The sequence below is a fragment of the Thalassophryne amazonica genome, chromosome 18, assembly GCF_902500255.1.
Source record: "Thalassophryne amazonica chromosome 18, fThaAma1.1, whole genome shotgun sequence".
Lineage (NCBI taxonomy): Eukaryota > Metazoa > Chordata > Actinopteri > Batrachoidiformes > Batrachoididae > Thalassophryne > Thalassophryne amazonica.
This window is the reverse complement of record NC_047120.1, coordinates 32,384,877-32,403,578: the sequence shown is the minus strand read 5'-3', so window position 1 is coordinate 32,403,578 and position 18,702 is coordinate 32,384,877. Positions and strand designations below refer to the sequence as shown.

The 18,702-nt window shown below is 44.9% G+C and overlaps 1 protein-coding gene across 2 annotated transcripts in view; it reads right to left on the bottom strand.

Annotated features, from left to right (window-relative positions):
• Positions 1 to 1,808: 1,808 nt before the first annotated feature.
• The window catches only part of ppm1bb (protein phosphatase, Mg2+/Mn2+ dependent, 1Bb), a 133,822-nt gene continuing 116,928 nt past the window's right edge, over positions 1,809 to 18,702 (bottom strand). Inside the window, exon 6 of one of the 2 annotated variants that reach the window (XM_034193144.1) lies at positions 1,809 to 3,058. In XM_034193144.1, the coding sequence (XP_034049035.1) occupies positions 3,029 to 3,058 (30 nt within the window). In that variant the 3' untranslated portion in view covers positions 1,809 to 3,028. Of the gene's footprint in view, positions 3,059 to 8,649; positions 9,898 to 18,702 lie in introns of those variants that run through there. The other variant, XM_034193143.1, reaches the window with a different exon arrangement.

Sequence of the window (18,702 nt, the reverse complement as noted above, 5' to 3'; positions counted from 1 at the left end):
TACACCTGTGGTTTAAATACTACTTTATGGAAATTCCATTAATATAAATTCCATTGATTATTCAATGCTTATTATATTGATGGAATTAAATGCATCTCTTACCAACACTTAAGGAGTACCACAGGGGACTGCTGTGGTGTCATTACAATTCATATTATAGAGCTTTAATATTCCTCTGCATTGGAATTTCTATTTATACTGTGTTTTGCAGATCAGAGTGACCGTACTTAGTCCATTATTACAAACCCATGTCAGTTTCAAACCTCTTGCCACAATAGGGCAGCGCAATCTCGTTTGGGGTGGGTGCTAAAGGGGTAAATATGACGTATATGACGTAATTTCTCTACTTCCGGGGTATAAACCATGGTATTTTCAATGGGGTTTTAGACAAATTACATGCAAAAAAGTGAAAATGCAAAGAATAAGTGACGATGCGGTAGGAAAGTGGACATGTGCTGCAGTTTGTTTATGATCCGGAGCACAAATGTGTCGAGGTGGCTTTGCAGGCAAGAGAACGGAGCTACTCTGGTTAGCTGTGTAGGCTAACACTTACCGACACGACGTCTCCTACCTCCTCGCCTTTTCTTCCCCACAGGCAACCGAAAAAAAATACATAACTTTCCGCGACTGCTTCGGTAATTGCAGCCGAAAACAAAACCATACACCATTCATCCATGTGAAATTATGTTGTGTGTATATTAAATGAAGGTCCCCGTAATTGGTCAAATCCCGCGATATCACGGCGGGTTCAAAGGAGACTACAGTCTCCTATTGAGCAGCTCAGCGAAAAGCACAGATGTACAAGATGAAAGCAGAATGTTTCCTTTCTGACAGATGCATTTCAGCAGAGAACAACATATTTTTCTTTGACCACGTGATAATCATACAGTTGGTATTAAAATACCTCTTACCAACATTTAAGGAATACCTCAAGGGTCTTTTGTGGTGCCATTACAATTTACATATGGCTTTAATATGCCAAGGTTTTGAAAATGATTTAGGAATACACCCTGTAAAAGGCAGAGTCTATACAGACAGCTATGGGACCCCATACCCTCCAGTTTAACTCAAAAATAATAAATGCTACCATATGGTATGTCTCCATTTTTTTGGCCAGTTATTTTACAAAGTTAAAATTTTATATATTCTAGACTCATTAAGGTTATCAACTAAAGTTTCAAGCATTTTTTTTTATTTTAATTTAGATAATTACAGCCTACATCTCAGAAAAGTATGAAAATATTAAATATTTTATTACAAGTTTGACTAACTTGCTATTTATGCAATATAAATACGATGAGTCTCTCAGTCTAGCTCAATACATGCAATCAATCACTGGGAAGACTGCTGACTTGACAGTTGTCCAGGAGACACTCACTGACACCCTCCGCAAGGAGGGCAAGTCACAGAAGGTCATTGCTCAAAGGGCTGGCTGTTCACAAAGTGGTGTATCAAAGCATATTCACAGAAAGTTGACTGTAAGGGAAAAGGTGCGGTAGGAAAAGATGCACAAGCAACAGGGATGGCAGATGCGTTGAGAAGTCTGTCAACCAAAGCTAATTCGACTTTATAGAAATGGATATCTGGACCCCCGATAATGGTTGTAAATGTCTGTCAGGGCAAATCTGCTCGGATTGTCTGGCTTCAGTAAAGAACTGGATATCATGCAATTGTCTATTCTATATTGTACATGTCTGTGCTCAGTTTTTAAAACAGTAATAATTATGAAATACAGAAGTGCCCCATTAATGAGGCAAATGTAGACCACAGCCAGAAATGACTTTTATTAAAATACACACTCACCAGCAGCCCTTGGCAGGTATTTTATTTCATATATAGACGCTTTCTGTAATCAAATGTGAGTGCAATCAAACAACAGCAATACAAACATTACCAATGCAGTCTGAGAACCAGGATTAGGGTTAAAACAGGGTGTTCACTCACTCTACACAGCGAGCAGCTAGTAACCTCATGGACATTTAAAAAAAAAAAAAAAAAAAAATCAGGACAGTCCGCCATCGTGTGCGCTTCCAATCATGATGGTGGGGCGGAGGTGGTAAGCAAACTGACCAATGTGTCCTGCTAAGTTAGGCCACCCCCATAACCCGAACCCAACTGTCCTACAGCAAGGTCCAATCAGTGACACAACAGTGTCCCTATCTGCTTCCGTGAGCCTAGCTTCCACTGTATCCCCAAACATTCTCATCATGATTATCGTCGTCAAATCAAGAGTATCCACAGCAACAACAAGAAAAAAAGAAGCCAATCAGAGTCCCTTCAGAGTCGCAGTCTCAACCGATGTCTGTCCCTCCAAGTCGACGAGAAAACTGATGTAGAAAGAAACTACCTCATGCAGTGCCCTGCGAAGGGGGCACGTCACATACGTGCAGTTGGACAAGGGGGTGTGTTTGGGGTATTTATGGTTTCTGCGTCTGTGTGTGTGTCATTTAAGAGGGGGAGAAGCAAAGGTGTTGGGCAATTATCAAACCCAGAAGTGCACAAAAAAAAATCCAGGATAAGAACAATTAGGTATAAAGTCTTTGTGCACCTTTTTCTTCTCTTTGACCTCTTCCAAACATACGCACAGACTCTTGCACACTTGTTTCATTTTAAAGTTTAAAGTCAGATGTTTGCTGTCAACATTCAAGAAAAGGGGGAGGAAAAAAAAAGGAAAAGCAACACCTCAATGGTAAAAATTATCTCTACCATCACAATGCTTTAGTTCATAAAATCTCAACATTTCTGAATAGTGATTTCCTCCAGGTTTAAAGCAGTGTGTGTGTGTGTGTGTGTGTGTGTGTGTGTGTGTGTGGAGTTGTTATTGTGGCGTTTAATTTCTTTTGAAAGATTTATTTTTGTCCCGCTGCTGTAAACACACAACCAACATACACACACACTCACGCACTCCGACACACACCACATGTCCTCGTAGTGGAGAAAGACATGGCGCAATGGAGACACTCCTCTGGGTGTGGCTGCACCGGTTACCGGGAGGAGACGGGGAGGGGGAGAGGGGTTGTTGCCATGGCTACCAGGGGTCTTCCAGCTCACCGGTGCTCTGGGTGTGAGAAAAGAAAAAGGCAGAGAGATGGAGACAGACGTGTTATGTTACAATCTGTGCACCAGTTAAGATGCAGATCCAGATGCTCTAAATAGATTTTGGATGAATGCAGTTGAACTTTACTGGTGTCACCATCCACTCAAAAGGATGGAACAGGACGACCACAGCAAGATTTCCCAGCCCAACCTGTGAACAAAATCAGGAACCCGAGCTCTGATGACTCACCTTACAGAGAATCATGAAAAGAACCGTCAGACTGAAAAACAGAGGAGGTGTGAAGTCAAACTGTGTCTCTGCTGTACATTCTAACCAACATTTAAGGCAGTCATTGTCACCAACACCTTCAGCGCAACAGTTTCTCCTTATAATCACGACTGTTTCAAGACAATAAACTATATTTAAATAAGCAACATAATTTAGTTTTGTGTGAAAAAGTGCATGATGTTACATGAATCCCGGAGCTGGGGCAATATACTCGTACTTATATCCCGATACATGAGTGCCAATTCTATACATAACACAATACGTACAAACTTTGATTCTACATTATATAACGGCTGAGTGGATCCTTGTCAATTGATTGGTGCTTTGTATGTCACATGACATGGATTATTCATCCCATTTGTGTTGCATTTCATTTAGAGTGCAAATTTTGTTCCATATGTTTGGTACCATTTCTGCGCGCGCGCACGCACACACACACACGAAATCCACTGTGCTGTAAGCCGTCTGACATGACCTTTTTCGCTGCACTGAGGAAATACACAGTATTTTTTTTTTGGTAGTGCACGCACGCACAAGCATTTTCCTGCGTTATTTTTAGACTCATATTTAAGTTCATTTTGGATCGTTGATGCCAAAGCAGTAGTGACGCACCAAAGCTGGATTAATTTGACTTTTTTTTTGCTGCACTGAGGAGGTACCAAAACGCAAGTCCCTTTTTTGTTGTTTGTAAATTAATATAATATAAAATGACAAGGATCTATTTCAGCCATTATATAAAACAAATAATGAATGTTTTTACATTTTTTCAATGGAACGAATACTGTATTTAATTCGGCAAAAGCTTTCATCTCATAAAATATTTATACCATTGAACTCAAACATTCATTATTTGCATAATATACTGTAACGTTTGTGTGCTTTTTGTAAGACTACACTGGGGGAAGTTAAATAATACCCTTCTAGAGGCTGCGTACCATAAAACATTTACAAAAAATGCACAACACTTTCTTTTTTTTTTAAACAGTCCATTTGTTTTTCTTGTGTCTGAAACAGAGGTGATGTCATGTAATACTCAGATTAGGTCTACAATACATTGCACCCTCTGCTGAATGAAAGTGGTACTATAGTTCCACCTCTTGAATTTGAATTATGTAGATTTTGGACATCTAAAGGTGAGACTGCAAGTTGCAATACCTACATCAACGACAGGGGCAGCAGAAGGCGGCGTTTTGCATTGTTCCATTAGTGTTAACGTTTATGTCAATTCAGTTTTGTTCTGTAAAAGCAGAGTGTACACACGTTATGAACGAGCTTATGAAAAGCGCATCTAAATAATGCGCCACATGAATAAGCAACACTGTTTGACTTTAGACTAGGTTTTTGGTGCCCAATGGTGCAAAAGGTTTTTCTGCTGCCTTATGACAGCAGTCCACCAGCACCGTGACTGACCAGTCCTCACTGTAAGGCAAATATGCCCACAGCAAAGATGTGCACAATTATATTTGCTATGTAAACAATGTGTATTGGGCACACATTGCGTGTGGCCATCAAATATCCCATGTAGGTGGCCCTTTGTGGCCATGGTGCCACAAGCCTTCACAAATGCAGTATTAACTAATGGTTCCACAAACATCCCAATACTTAGCACTTTTTAGTTCAAAATACTAAAATAAACAAACAAACCTACTGCTAACCATGCAGTAATGTGCAAATATGGTACCTGTCACTGGCTAGCCAGTACCTATCAATATACAATGGCTATTCATGTATGGGTTTATTTAGCCTACTGAAAATGAATAGAGGCAGCAGTTTGCAGCTAGAACATGACATGTCTAAAAAGGAGATGTTTCACAGTGTGAGTCAGTGGTTTCCTTGGCTAGCTGAGATGTCTAGCTTATTTGTCAACAACGCCTTCAGGAAACACAGCATCACAATACATGGAAAAATGGACAACACTGATAATGGACAGCTGCAGCTACATCACTAAACATTATAATTTGAATTATCATTCAATAATTGTGTATTTTCTTTTGGTTGATGTGTTTTCAGTTCTTGAATAATCACTAGTGCAAAAAAAAAAAAAAAAGACACTAGTGCAAAATTATTTTTTCTGAATTATTTTTTTTAAATAGGTTTACGTTACGGCCACTAAAAACGCACTCGTCACCAAATTTAGGGCTTTAGTGGCCGCTGGGGCCAGTGCGCAAAAATGTCAGTGTCTATCCCTGATATAAATAATTTGTCCCACAGATGCTGAATGAAGTTCATGTCAGGTGACCTTGAGGGCCATAATAAGACCATAATGGTGTGACAAAGGAAATTCTGGGTCATTATGGGTGTGAGTTAACATTTGTTTATTTTCTTTGAGCTAGAGTTTGTTGTAACCTCATGGGACAACCACAAGCTTGACAAATAATCATATCCCCAACACATTCATGGTTTCAAAAACATCACCAATGCCGCTTTAGATGATATAACCCAAGAGTGGGGAAAAAAATGAAAATGCAGAAACTCAGCCACTTATCTTCAATACATTCTGAAAATAACTGAAAGCCACTGTAGTTTTTATAAAACACATTAATATCTCTAATTTTGACACTTGCACTTTCATTACATAAACAACAATGCATTAAAATGTACATTATGTTACCACATGATTTTGGGGGAGGGGGGTGTTGCTTACTACTGTAGAAATGATATGGTGAAAATTGACTTTTTAGAGCTCAGTTACACCAACACAAATGTCAAATCAGGACACAGAACTATTCAAGGCAATAAGTGAGATGCACGTTCTTGGGAGACAAAACATACTCGTATATGAAACGCATGACCTTTGCCGTCTTTTGCAGTGGATTGTGACTGTAAATGAGTAAAAACCACAAAAAACTGAAGTTAGATTACAGTGAAACAAACAAATCATAGCTTTATAACAAATTGTTTTTATTCGTTCAATTCTCAACTCTCTTTTTAAACCGTGTGGGACTGATTCATCCCAAGTAATTATGTACAAATACAACTCACATTGCATACGCAGACACACATACATACATACATACAGTGTTCAGCACCCACCCAAATAGTTAAGTGCCTCAGATATTGAAAGGAAGGGCGGTGCTTGCATTACCATTATTGGGCACATTATGCAGCCTCACAACCCCGTCTCTACCTACTTTACTAATTAGGGCAAACGCCAAAGTTCACAAGTTGGTTCGAGTCAGTCTTTCATAATGAGGTAAGAGTCTGTGATTGCATTATGTGTCATTTTGAACTGACAATCTCACAACCTGTGAACACCACCTTAACACATTCATTGTTACCTGCTATGATTGTCTGGACTGCACACCCTGTGTGAACTCATTGCATTGAATTTCAATAGCCAAACTGAAGGCAGCACCAAGGACTGACAGTAACGTTTGGCCCATCTCATGTGAAAAGTGTCAACATTTATATGACAAAGTTAAATCTGGAGAGGGATTCATGTTCCTTAAAGGATCACGTTGGTGATTCTGTGACCTTTCATCACCAACAAGTCAAACTTTCTTCTTGTGACACCACTGGAATAGTCGTGCCGTTACATGTTGAATAGCTGGTCAGGTTTGGCACTGCTGTGAATCAGGAATGCAAACGTGGGGGGTGGGGGGGGATTTCGCGCAATGTTTACTTTTTTAACAATGAAGATGCTAGTCTAGTTTTCAAGACACATTAAACAAGCTAACATTTGTACTAGTTTTTCCAGTGTTGGGTACTGTGCACACCCAACAATGAAAATGAAATACGACATCTAGTTTTAACTACTGAACACTGCACACAATGTTTTGTTGAGCCTGATAAGTTTAGCGCTCACTGGTATTAGTTTGTAACGGCAAGAGATTTAAGTGAAAAAGAAAAAAAAAAATGAATCTGTGTTCATATCTTAGAACAAGTTCAACTATGGTGATACTGATGACGTTTGAGATGATGGAGGTAAATGGGATTCAAAATCATAGCAGCTACATAGCTAGCAAGGTTTTTTTGTTTGTTTTTAAAGATGTACAGCATTTCAAATTTCACCAAAGTGATAAAATTTTTTAAATTTTAATGAAGAGGACATATTTACCTAGGGGAGGGATTCCATAGTGAATATTTCATTTTCCTTTTAATGCTGTCTACAGGAGGAAGTGCATGTGCACATGCATGAGATTTTAAGGTTACCTTTGACCTTGAATGATGCTCGTACACAGGGTGTGCATCCTAACATGTTAGATGTCTTGTAAATCACTTCAGAGGTGTTAACTGGTTTCAAAAACAGTGCATTTTTTAGATTTAAAAGTGTTTCTCACTAACTTTTGCAAAATATACAAGAAACAGATTTATCAATATTTCGTTCTGTGACACTGTCTGTGATGTTTTTTACTGAATGACAACAAAAAGAAGTCTAAGTCTTATACTGAAATAAGATGTTATGGAGGGCTTTCCACCATCTTGGTTTATTTTGTTTGAGCGAGCAGCCAGCTGACGTCGCCATGCCTTTCTGTACTCTGACTGGTTGTCGCCATGTGCTTCCCAGCATCCCTCGCACAAGTCGGGGGGAGCCCCACTTGATGTATGATGTCGCTACTGTCGCTACCATAGACTATATAGGTTGCTACTGAAAGTAGTTTATGTAGTAACAGTTCTAGTAACTAATTTTTTCCAGACAGCGCAAATGTTCATCACAGTGGCAATATCATATTATGGATTTATTACAGACTTATTTAAATGCAAAGGGATAAAATTATAGCAGTGCCAAAAAAATAATGACTTAAATCTTTAAAAACCCAGTGATGGTACATGTTTAAAAAGCAAATGTAATAAAATAAAACATAAAACAGATATAGTTTTAAATCAGCTGCAAGAGAAATGAACTCCACTGGAGCAACTCTTAACTCATCCATGTAGCGATTGCATGATGTAACAACCTAGCTAGCCTAGCTCAGTCCCAATGAAGTCTTCCCAGAGTTATCATGTGGCCAACTCAAAAACAAGCTTTCTGTATATGAATGACAGAATATAATGTATTCTATTAATGTTTGGTTGCCATTCAGTTACAGTTGAATAAATGCTTTTAATAAAAGATATTTGAAAATAATTATTAGCCACACTAAAAACAAGCAAATGAACAAACAAAAAAGCAATAGCCCACAGACAGGGTTCAAATCATCTTAACTTGCTGCGACGCCCACTATGGTAGAGTTGTTCAGAAAATTTTAATGATTAAATTATTATTAATCATCTGATTTTGGTAACAACACAAGCATCCCTCTGGCGCCACCCTTAAGATAAACATGACAATTTTGCTGTATACCGAAGTTTTTCCTTCCATTTTTCACTCAATTTTGTTTTTTATTTGGCAAAAGTCATATGTATATTACATGTGTTACAGGGTGCTAGAGTGTCCATTAGCTTTTTGGTCTTGTTATCTCTAAAGCACATTTTCAAAACATTCTTATAGCTCGGGAAGTTGTATCCCATCACAATTCATTTTACTTTCCTGAGTGTTCTCAACAAAATGATATCCATTTGAGTAATAGCAAACAAAAAACTCTTGTTCGTGGCGTAGTAAGTTGTAGTGGTGCAAAGTAATGAACCAACTGACTTAAATTCTGCATTAAGCCCTGTGTTGTTCGGTCTGGGAGTTAATAACCAGATTGGTTTACACAGCTTAAGCCTGCTGACATTGGGTTAACACTGAAATACCACCAGTTACCAAAAATACAAGTTTCAGTAGTGATGACTAGTTTTAGTAGTCAATCACAAACTCACGCAGACGCATACAAACACGCACACATACACAAAAGTGTGTGTTCTGAGTCTGTAGATGGCGGAAGCTTCAGGATAACACCGAGTGTTCTGAGGTGGTAACAGGTACAATCCGGGAGGTCTAATCTCCCTCCCTCTGTCCGCTGGAAGCAGGAGTGGGTGAGGGTGGGGTTTTCTTTTTGGGGGGGAGGGCAAGCAGGAATCAGCCAGAATCAGTACTGGAAAACTGAAGCAGTGGAGTGCAAATGTTTATTTTTCTGTCAACCATCTTTGCACACGTGTGGGTGGGAGACGGAACTTGAACAGACAAAAGAGCCACACTTGTTAACAGTGCATTCTTAAGACGTGACTGGCTGCAGTGGCTGTAGTTGAAGAAGGTGACTGACGTAACGGTGGCTGAAGTGCCTGTTCAAGTTCTGTGATGGGGGGGTGAAGGAGGAGCAGTCAGAGCACATCTGAGTGGAGCACTGGGATGGACGGCTATGTGGGCAGGGCCACTGTGCTCAGTCAGAATAGGGACTGGATTCAGGGTTGGGTGCATCTTGGCTGGCTTCTGGCTCAGCAGTGGCGGGTGAGGGCGGGGGTGAAGGGGGAGAGGGAGGGGAGGCGGGCTGATCCTGGTTGTCGTCGTCGTCATCATAGGAAGTCCTCCTGGCACCCCCTGCTCCCTCTGCGGTGCAGTCTCCCCGCAGGTGGTACGTGGCGAGGGACTCCTCCAGCACTGTGCGGTACTGCCCCCGGTGGTGCAAGCGGAACTGCCGTAGAGCCTCCAGCAGGTGAGCCGCCGTGCTGCCACCTCCCTCATCACTCTCCTCCTCTCCCCCCGCACAGGCCTGGGGCGACACGCCAGGGGTCAGACTCTGCAGGCGCACTACACGTTCAAACACACATTCATCTAACAAGTAACAGTGCAACACTCACATCACACACATGACACACAAATCACTGCAACACATAAGCATGACACTGTCACAGACTTTACTGCGTAAATTGGACAGGATGACACAAACGCAGCCATAGAGCCCAAAATCAACAATGCTTAATAATCACTCAGCCTGCAAGCTGACACCACACACACACACACACACACACACACACACACACACACACACACACACACACACACACACACACACACACACACACACACACACACACACACACACACACACACACACAAAATCATATCCAGCAGACTGTTACACATGACATTGTCCCCTCCTTCAAAAAAAACCCACAATGCTGTCCTCTGTAACCTCAGTTACTTAAAACGTTGGATGTGAAATATTTGCCTCAACGAGAGACATATTTTCACTTTAACACTAGTCGTGTTCTGACTCGCACCTCTGAATATTGTGTTCCTTCAATACAACCTTTCCCATGTAGAATGTGTTACATTCATAGAAAATCTACAAATCAATGTCAGATTTTACTTATATACAAAGATTAGGGGTGTAACAATTAAGAGACAAATGGAAATTTGATTTTAAAGTTATGACTATGTTGACAGACTGCTCCTTGAATTGATCTCAGTGCACTGTGAACCAGTTGATGGTTTGATTTTAATGTTGTAAGTCAGTTGAGTTCGGTTTGTTTCATTGCTACTTCCGTGTCTTCAAGCTATCGCAAAAGTTCAAAGGTGTGCTCGAGGCTCTCATGAGACAGGCCACAGGAACGTTTAACTTTGCGAGTTAAAAACAAAATCAACATGTCTGATAGCGGTATGTGGCATAATGGATAAATATACCAATATGAACTTTAAGTCTGGTTCACTATTTGTTGTGTTCTGTCATATCAGTTCAAAACCGGAAAGTTGTGCTATGCTGTCAACAGCTGGCTTTTCCTTCTGGGCTTCTTCTATGCAAGCGCTTTCTGCGATGGTGGTGCTGGCCCCAGTGATGAAAAAAAGTGTAGCAGAAGCAGCACTAATGTGCTACAAAATAGTAGCAAAAAACCTAAGAAACCTGTTTTTTTTTTCCCCCAGAAATATATGCGTTTGGAGGTAAGCAATGCCACTTTGGGCTTATTCTAATGTATTATGGAACATGAATCCCTGTTAAAGAACTGTGTCAGACTGGACACTTCCGCTATTGCATTTAGTGAGTAGACGCGTATTCGGCTCGCTCTGCTGCACTGTAATAATTTTTTTTTCCCCTTGCAAACCTCGTTCTGTGTTTAGAATCAGTTTTACTTTTCATATTTACTTCTTTTGACCACCTGCAAAATGTCCAAATCAAAGAGTAAGTCTAAAGTGGTCTTTTTCCTTATAATTTCCAGTGCTTACTTCCATGTGTCACTGGATTAATACCTTTATTAATATGATACTGATTTTGTACTGATTAGAATACAGTACATATTTCATATTTAAACAATTTTTTGTGGTGTACAGTAGCTCTGCAAGAGCATCCCCAACTGTGTTGTACCCCCCCATACAAGACTATTCTATTCTAATATGCTCAGCTCCCGATATAAAGGGTCTGATTCTAACAAAGTTGGAATATGCCACATTAGCATGGACAACATAATGTGTCTGTGACATAGATCCCATAGAAGCTGTGCAAAGGCATGCCATAAAATTGGTTCCAACATTCACCTTATGAGGAAAGATTGAGGATACTGGATTTGCCTACATTAGTATTTTGCAGACTGAGAGGAGACATGATACAAGTTTCTACATTTCTTCATAGGGATTATAATGCAGAGTGTGAGAAGATGATGCCTTTGAAACAAAATGCTAAGACTAGAGGACACACTCTGTGCTTAGAGAAATGACAGCATGTAAAGGGGGCAGCAGGCTCAGTACAATCTCATTTCTTCTCCCAGCATGTGGTTAATGAGTGGAATCAACTCCCTTAAGAAGTTGTATCTGCAGAAAAACACAATACCTTCAAAGCCAGATTGGATAGACATGGGAGAAACCGTGCAAGATACTATGTGTATTACACTAATTTGCACTGAAAGACCAACCTCAGGTGTATAGCCTGCCAGCTTTCCCACCAAACTACTATGTACATGAATGTGTATAGAAAATGCCAAGCACAGCATAAATTTGAATACGCTGATATTTATTTGTGGTTTTTGACAATTTATTTGTGGTTTTTGACATTTGTTGTAACCATAGAGTCCTCAATTTTCTTTTTCTACTTTATTATGATTCAAACATTTTGTGCAGCAGAGGCAATGCAGTTTTATTAGACATTGGTGCAAGTCAACATGTCAAAAGGCGTCTGCATCATTTGATTTGTCATAATCACATTTTTGCGTCAGCCATAAATGACAGACGTGCAGCAGCACAAGGGGAAGAAAGTGCCAAGGACACTGCAGCTCGCCTGGATGATACAAGACATCACAGTTTCAGCTAGAAAAGTAGGCATGGCCAAACTCCAAAGGTTGTATCAAGCTAAAAAAAATAAACAACAACAACAAAAAAAAAAAACCCTTAAAAACCCCTTGGATAAGTTTTGGAGCTACCTACTGGCTGCCACTGGACCAAATTTCAGCTCAAAATTTTTAGACACTGCTGACCAATGGCTCTAGGTGGCATTTTCATACAGCCACCACGGCACCCATGTTTGACATCAGATTGGAATGCCTTGAACAAACCTTGACCTCCTTATAGGACACCAGCTTCATTGGTCAGCAATTTCAGAGACGATGTCTACACACACCACCACTGATGTCGCCGCTGACAGACAGGCGACCCACCACACAAGCTCACTAGATCATTGCTCCAGATGAGCTAAAAATTCCCCAAATCCATCAGATTTAATTTTTGGGTTTGCTGACTGCTGCCCATGTAACAATTTCCAGCTTAAATAATGCATAAATAACATAATAACATAACACGAAATAACATAAATAACAATAATGCATATATGTGATTTTCAAGACGCCCATCATGGTGGCCATATTTGAAATCAGATCGGAATGCCTCAAATAAACTTTGGCATCCTCATAGGTAGGGACAAGCACAACAAATTCTGGCTCCATTGATTCTGTGGTTTTGGAGAAGATGATGTTTAAAGTAACAACTAGAAAAGTGGCCGCGTGTACAGTCCAGGGGTCTCTTCAAGGTCAAAACTGAACATTTCACAAAGCCTTTCTGATATATTATTGGGCTTCCTGATTGCTACCCATGTAGCAAATTTCAGCTCAATGGGGGATTTTCAAGATCCCGCTATACAGCGCCTACGCGTATGCGTGATGACGTCACAACTCTATCTAGTTAGAGAGACGCGGTTTCTTTCAATAACAAGAACTGTCAAGAAACTTTCTCGTGTGTGGTTGGAGTTGTGTGTAGGTAGGAATCGCCTTTTGAATGCTTGAATAACGATGTCAGTCACATAAAGAAATCAAATAATAGTGAAAAGATGTTCATTGCACACAGAATGTTGGTATTTTGGTCACTGGACTTTCCTAGCAACAAAGCCCCGGTCACGAGACACTAACAAAGGACACTGAAGCCAAAACAAAACAATAAATCTGGACTTACGTTGACTTCCAGAGACATCATCTAACCGTCATCCAGCTTTGTTCCTGTAGGAATCCTGACGCCAACTTCAAATCGTAGGTATTCCGGTTTGCTTTCTGTCTGAATGGTTCCTCATCGTCTGCGTAATTCCCGTACAGTCAGTGTTCCATTTGACAGTTGTCCAACTTCGTCCAACCTCCCAAGTCCGACACAGCCGTTTGTGTGTCTACAACGTTCATGCAAGATGTAGGACTTGGGAGGTTGGATGAAGTTGGATGACAGTCAGGAACGCTGACGGTACAGAATTACGCAAATGATGAGGAACCGTCAAGACAGAAAACAAAAGGGAATACGGACGACTTGAAGTTGTCTGTTGGGAAAGTGTAAGTACACGGACCCACAACAGGGGGCGCAAATGAACGGACAATGGAATAGGTCAAATAACAACACTTTACTGTTGTGAATATGCACAACAAATACAACAGATTACAGTAATGGACAAAAGTCAATTCACAAAGGTGTCGTGTGGGCAGGCTCGAAGATAGGAGACGCCTCTCCAAAGTAGAACCGGAACCACACGGTTTCCTCCGCCACCAGACCCCGGGAATACTGGAGCCGCCAAGTCCCGAACTCCCAGGTGGCCACTGCCTCCGTGTGTCGGACCTGGTACTGCTGGCGAGGAACAAAGAACAATTAAATGAGGGCGCGTTTGCACCCAGGAATCCGAACGGCAGGAAAGCTACCTCCACCTCTCGTTGGAAAAGTAATCCACAAAATCCAAAAGGATACAATCCGTCAGCTGAGATACGTTACCTTCCAGGTAGAAACGATATCTCGGCAAAGAGGTGGAGACGTCGTCCTGCTGATATACTCCTGCCGATCACATGATTGGTAACAGCTGTTGCAGGTGATGCGTGACAGCTGTCACCCTGGCTGCTCCTGTGAGGCGGCTGCGCCCTCTGGTGCCTGGAGCCCGCACTCCAGACAGGGCGCCCTCTGGTGGTGGGCCAGCAGTACCTCCTCTTCTGGCGGCCCACACAACAGGACCCCCCCCTCAACGGGCACCTCCTGGCGCCCGACCAGGCTTGTCCGGGTGGGCGGCGGTAGAAATCGGCCAGGAGGGCCGGGTCCAGGATGAAGCTCCTCTTCACCCAGGAGCGTTCTTCAGGTCCGTACCCCTCCCAGTCCACCAAATACTGGAAGCCCCGGCCCATCCTACGGACATCTAAGAGCCGGCGCACAGTCCAAGCTGGCTCGCCATCGATGATACGGGCAGGAGGTGGTGCTGGACCGGGAGTACAGAGGGGTGAGGTGTGATGGGGCTTGATCCGGGACACGTGGAAAACGGGATGGATCCGCAGTGAGGCCGGAAGCTGAAGCCTCACTGCGGCTGGACTGATGACCTTGATGATCTTGAACGGACCGATATACCGGTCCTGCAGTTTAGGGGAGTCCACTTGAAGGGGTATGTCCTTGGTAGACAACCACACTGCCTGCCCTGGCCGGTACGTAGGGGCCGGGGTCCGCCGACGGTCTGCATGGGCCTTCGTCCTCATCCGGGCCCTCAGCAAGGCAGAACGGGCGGCACGCCACACCCGATGGCACTTCCGTAGGTGGGCCTGGACCGAGGGCACACCGACCTCTCCCTCAACCACCGGAAACAAAGGAGGTTGGTACCCCAGACATACCTCGAAAGGGGAGAGGCCGGTGGCTGACGACACCTGGCTGTTATGGGCATACTCGATCCAGGCCAGATGGGTACTCCAGGCCGCCGGGTGCGCGGCTGTCACGCAACGCAGGGCCTGCTCCATCTCCTGATTGGCCCGGTGTGCTTGCCCGTTGGTCTGGGGATGATACCCGGATGAGAGACTCACCGTGGCCCCCAGTTCCCGGCAGAAGCTCCTCCAGACGTGCGAGGAAAACTGGGGACCGCGATCGGAGACGATGTCTGTTGGGATCCCATGCAGCCGGACGACGTGGTGAACCAGGAGGTCCGCTGTCTCCTGGGCCGTCGGGAGCTTCGGGAGGGCCACGAAGTGGGCCACCTTGGAGAATCGGTCCACTATCGTGAGGATGGTGGTGTTGCCCTGGGACGGCGGGAGGCCCGTGGCAAAATCCAGGCAGATGTGGGACCAGGGGCGATGGGGCACGGGCAGCGGCTGGAGCAGTCCGGAAGCCCTACGATGGTCAGCCTTGCCCCTGGCGCAGGTGGTGCAGGCCTGGATATAATCCCGGACGTCGGCCTCTAGGGACGCCCACCAGAAGCGCTGCCGGACAACTGCCACGGTTCTTCGCACCCCTGGATGACAGGAGAGCTTAGAGCCGTGACAGAAGTCCAGGACTGCAGCCCTAGCTTCTGGTGGGACGTAGAGTCTGTTCTTCGGCCCAGTTCCGGGGTCCGGGCTTCGTGCCAGAGCCTCCCGGACGGTTCTCTCTACGTCCCAGGTGAGGGTGGCCACGATAGTGGACTCCGGGATGATGGGTTCCGGTGGATCCGACAACTCCGTTTTTACTTCATCTTCATGTACCCGGGACAAGGCATCCGATCTCTGGTTTTGGTCCCGGGAAGGTAGGTGATCCGGAAGTCAAAACGGCCGAAGAACAGTGACCAGCGGGCTTGCCTGGGGTTCAGCCGCTTGGCGGTCCTGATATACTCCAGGTTCCAGTGGTCAGTGAAAACCGTGAATGGCACGGACGTTCCCTCCAACAGATGTCTCCACTCTTCAAGAGCCTCTTTCACCGCAAGGAGTTCTCGATTGCCGACGTCATAATTCCGTTCGGCCGGGGTCAACCTGCGGGAAAAATAGGCATACGGGTGAAGGACCTTATCGGTCTTCCCGCTCTGGGAAAGCACAGCTCCTATCCCTGAGTCCGAGGCGTCCACTTCAACCACTAACTGGCGACTAGGATCGGGCTGCACCAGAACGGGTGCAGACGAGAAGCGCCGTTTCAACTCCTTGAATGCGGCATCGCAACGATCCGACCAGGTGAAGGGGACTTCTGGTGAGGTCAGGGCTGTCAGGGGGCTAACTACCTGACTGTAGCTCTTAATGAACCTCCTGTAGAAATTAGCAAAGCCGAGGAACTGTTGCAGCTTCCTACGGCTAGTGGGTTGGGGCCAGTCTCTCACCGCCGCAACCTTGGCCGGATCAGGAGCGACGGAGTTGGGGGAGATGATAAACCCCAGGAAGGGCAAAGATGTGCGGTGGAACTCACACTTCTCGCCCTTCACAAACAGCCGGTTCTCCAACAACCGCTGCAGGACCTGACGTACATGCTGGACGTGAGTCTCAGGATCCGGAGAAAAGATGAGTATATCGTCTAGATATACAAAGACGAATCGGTGCAGGAAATCCCGCAAGACATCATTAACCAAAGCTTGGAACGTCGCGGGGGCGTTTGTGAGGCCGAACGGCATGACCAGGTACTCAAAGTGACCTAAGGGGGTGTTAAATGCCGTCTTCCACTCGTCTCCCTTCCGGATCCGAACCAGGTGATACGCATTTCTAAGATCTAGCTTAGTGACTATTCGGGCTCCATGCAGGGGCGTGAACACTGAATCCAATAGGGGCAACGGGTATCGATTACGAACCGTGATTTCGTTCAGTCCCCTATAATCAATGCATGGACGAAGTCCGCCGTCTTTTTTACCCACAAAAAAGAAACCTGCACCCATCGGGGAGGTGGAATTCCGGATCAACCCGGCGGCTAAAGAGTCCCGGATGTAGGTCTCCATTGATTCGCGCTCAGGTCGTGAGAGGTTGTACAGCCTGCTGGACGGGAACTCACCGCCTGGAACCAAATCAATGGCACAATCATACGGACGGTGGGGGGGAAGGGTGAGCGCCAGATCCTTACTGAACACATCCACAAGGTCGTGGTACTCCACCGGCACCGTCCCTAGATTGGGCGGGACTCTGACCTCCTCCTTCGCCTGGGAACCGGGAGGAACCGAGGAACCTAAACATACCCGATGGCAGGTCTCGCTCCACTGAACCACTACCCCGGACGGCCAATCGATCCGGGGATTGTGTTTTAACATCCAGGGGAACCCTAAAATCACACGGGAGGTAGCAGGAGTCACAAAAAACTCTATCTCCTCCCGGTGATTTCCTAACACCACCAGAGTTACAGGTGGTGTCTTATGCGTGATTGGAGGGAGTAGGGAGCCATCTAGTGCCCGCACCTGCACAGGCGAGGTAAGCGCCACCAGAGGGAGCCCTATCTCCCTGGCCCATCTGCTGTCTAGCAGATTCCCTTCAGAGCCCGTGTCCACCAGTGCTGGGGCCTTCAGGGTTAAATCCTCATAAAGGATTGTAACTGGGAGTCGTGTGGCAATGTGGGTGTGTCCCACGTGAATGTCTCGGCCCACCCCTAGCCCAGTTTCTAGGGGCGGGCGTTGGTGTTTAACCGCTCGGGGCAGTCTCTTACCTGATGCTCTATCGAGCCACAAACAAAACACGCTCCGCGGGCCAGCCTCCTCTGTCTATCTGGTGCCCTAAATGTGGCCCTGCTCGTGTCCATAGCTTCGTCAGCAGGGGGAGCTGTAACCACGCGGAGCGCAGGGGCCGTGGAGCGTGGGGAGGGCGGAACGCGGTCGGAACCGGAAGGGAGAGGGACGGCGCGTGCCCGGCCACGCCCTTCGTCTCGTTCCCGACGGCGTTCTTCTAACCGATTGTCTAATCGTATGACGAGATCAATAAGCCCATCTAAATCCCGCGGTTCGTCCTTAGCCACCAGGTGCTCCTTTAGAACCAATGACAGTCTGTTTACAAAGGCGGCGCGGAGGGCAGTGCTATTCCAGCCGGACCTCGCAGCCGCGATGCGGAAGTCGACTGCATAAGCAGCTGCGCTCCGGCGCCCCTGTCTCATTGACAGCAGCACGGCTGAAGCGGTCTCTCCTCTATTTGGGTGATCGAACACTGTTCTGAACTCCCTCACAAACCCATCATATGTCTGAAGGAGCCGTGAATTCTGCTCCCAGAGCGCTGTAGCCCAAGCGCGTGCCTCACCGCGAAGCAGGTTTATTACATAAGCTATCTTGCTAGCATCAGTCGCGTACATGACAGGACGTTGTGCGAAGACGAGCGAACACTGCATAAGGAAGTCCGCGCACGTCTCCACACAACCTCCGTACGGCTCTGGAGGGCTTATGTATGCTTCCGGG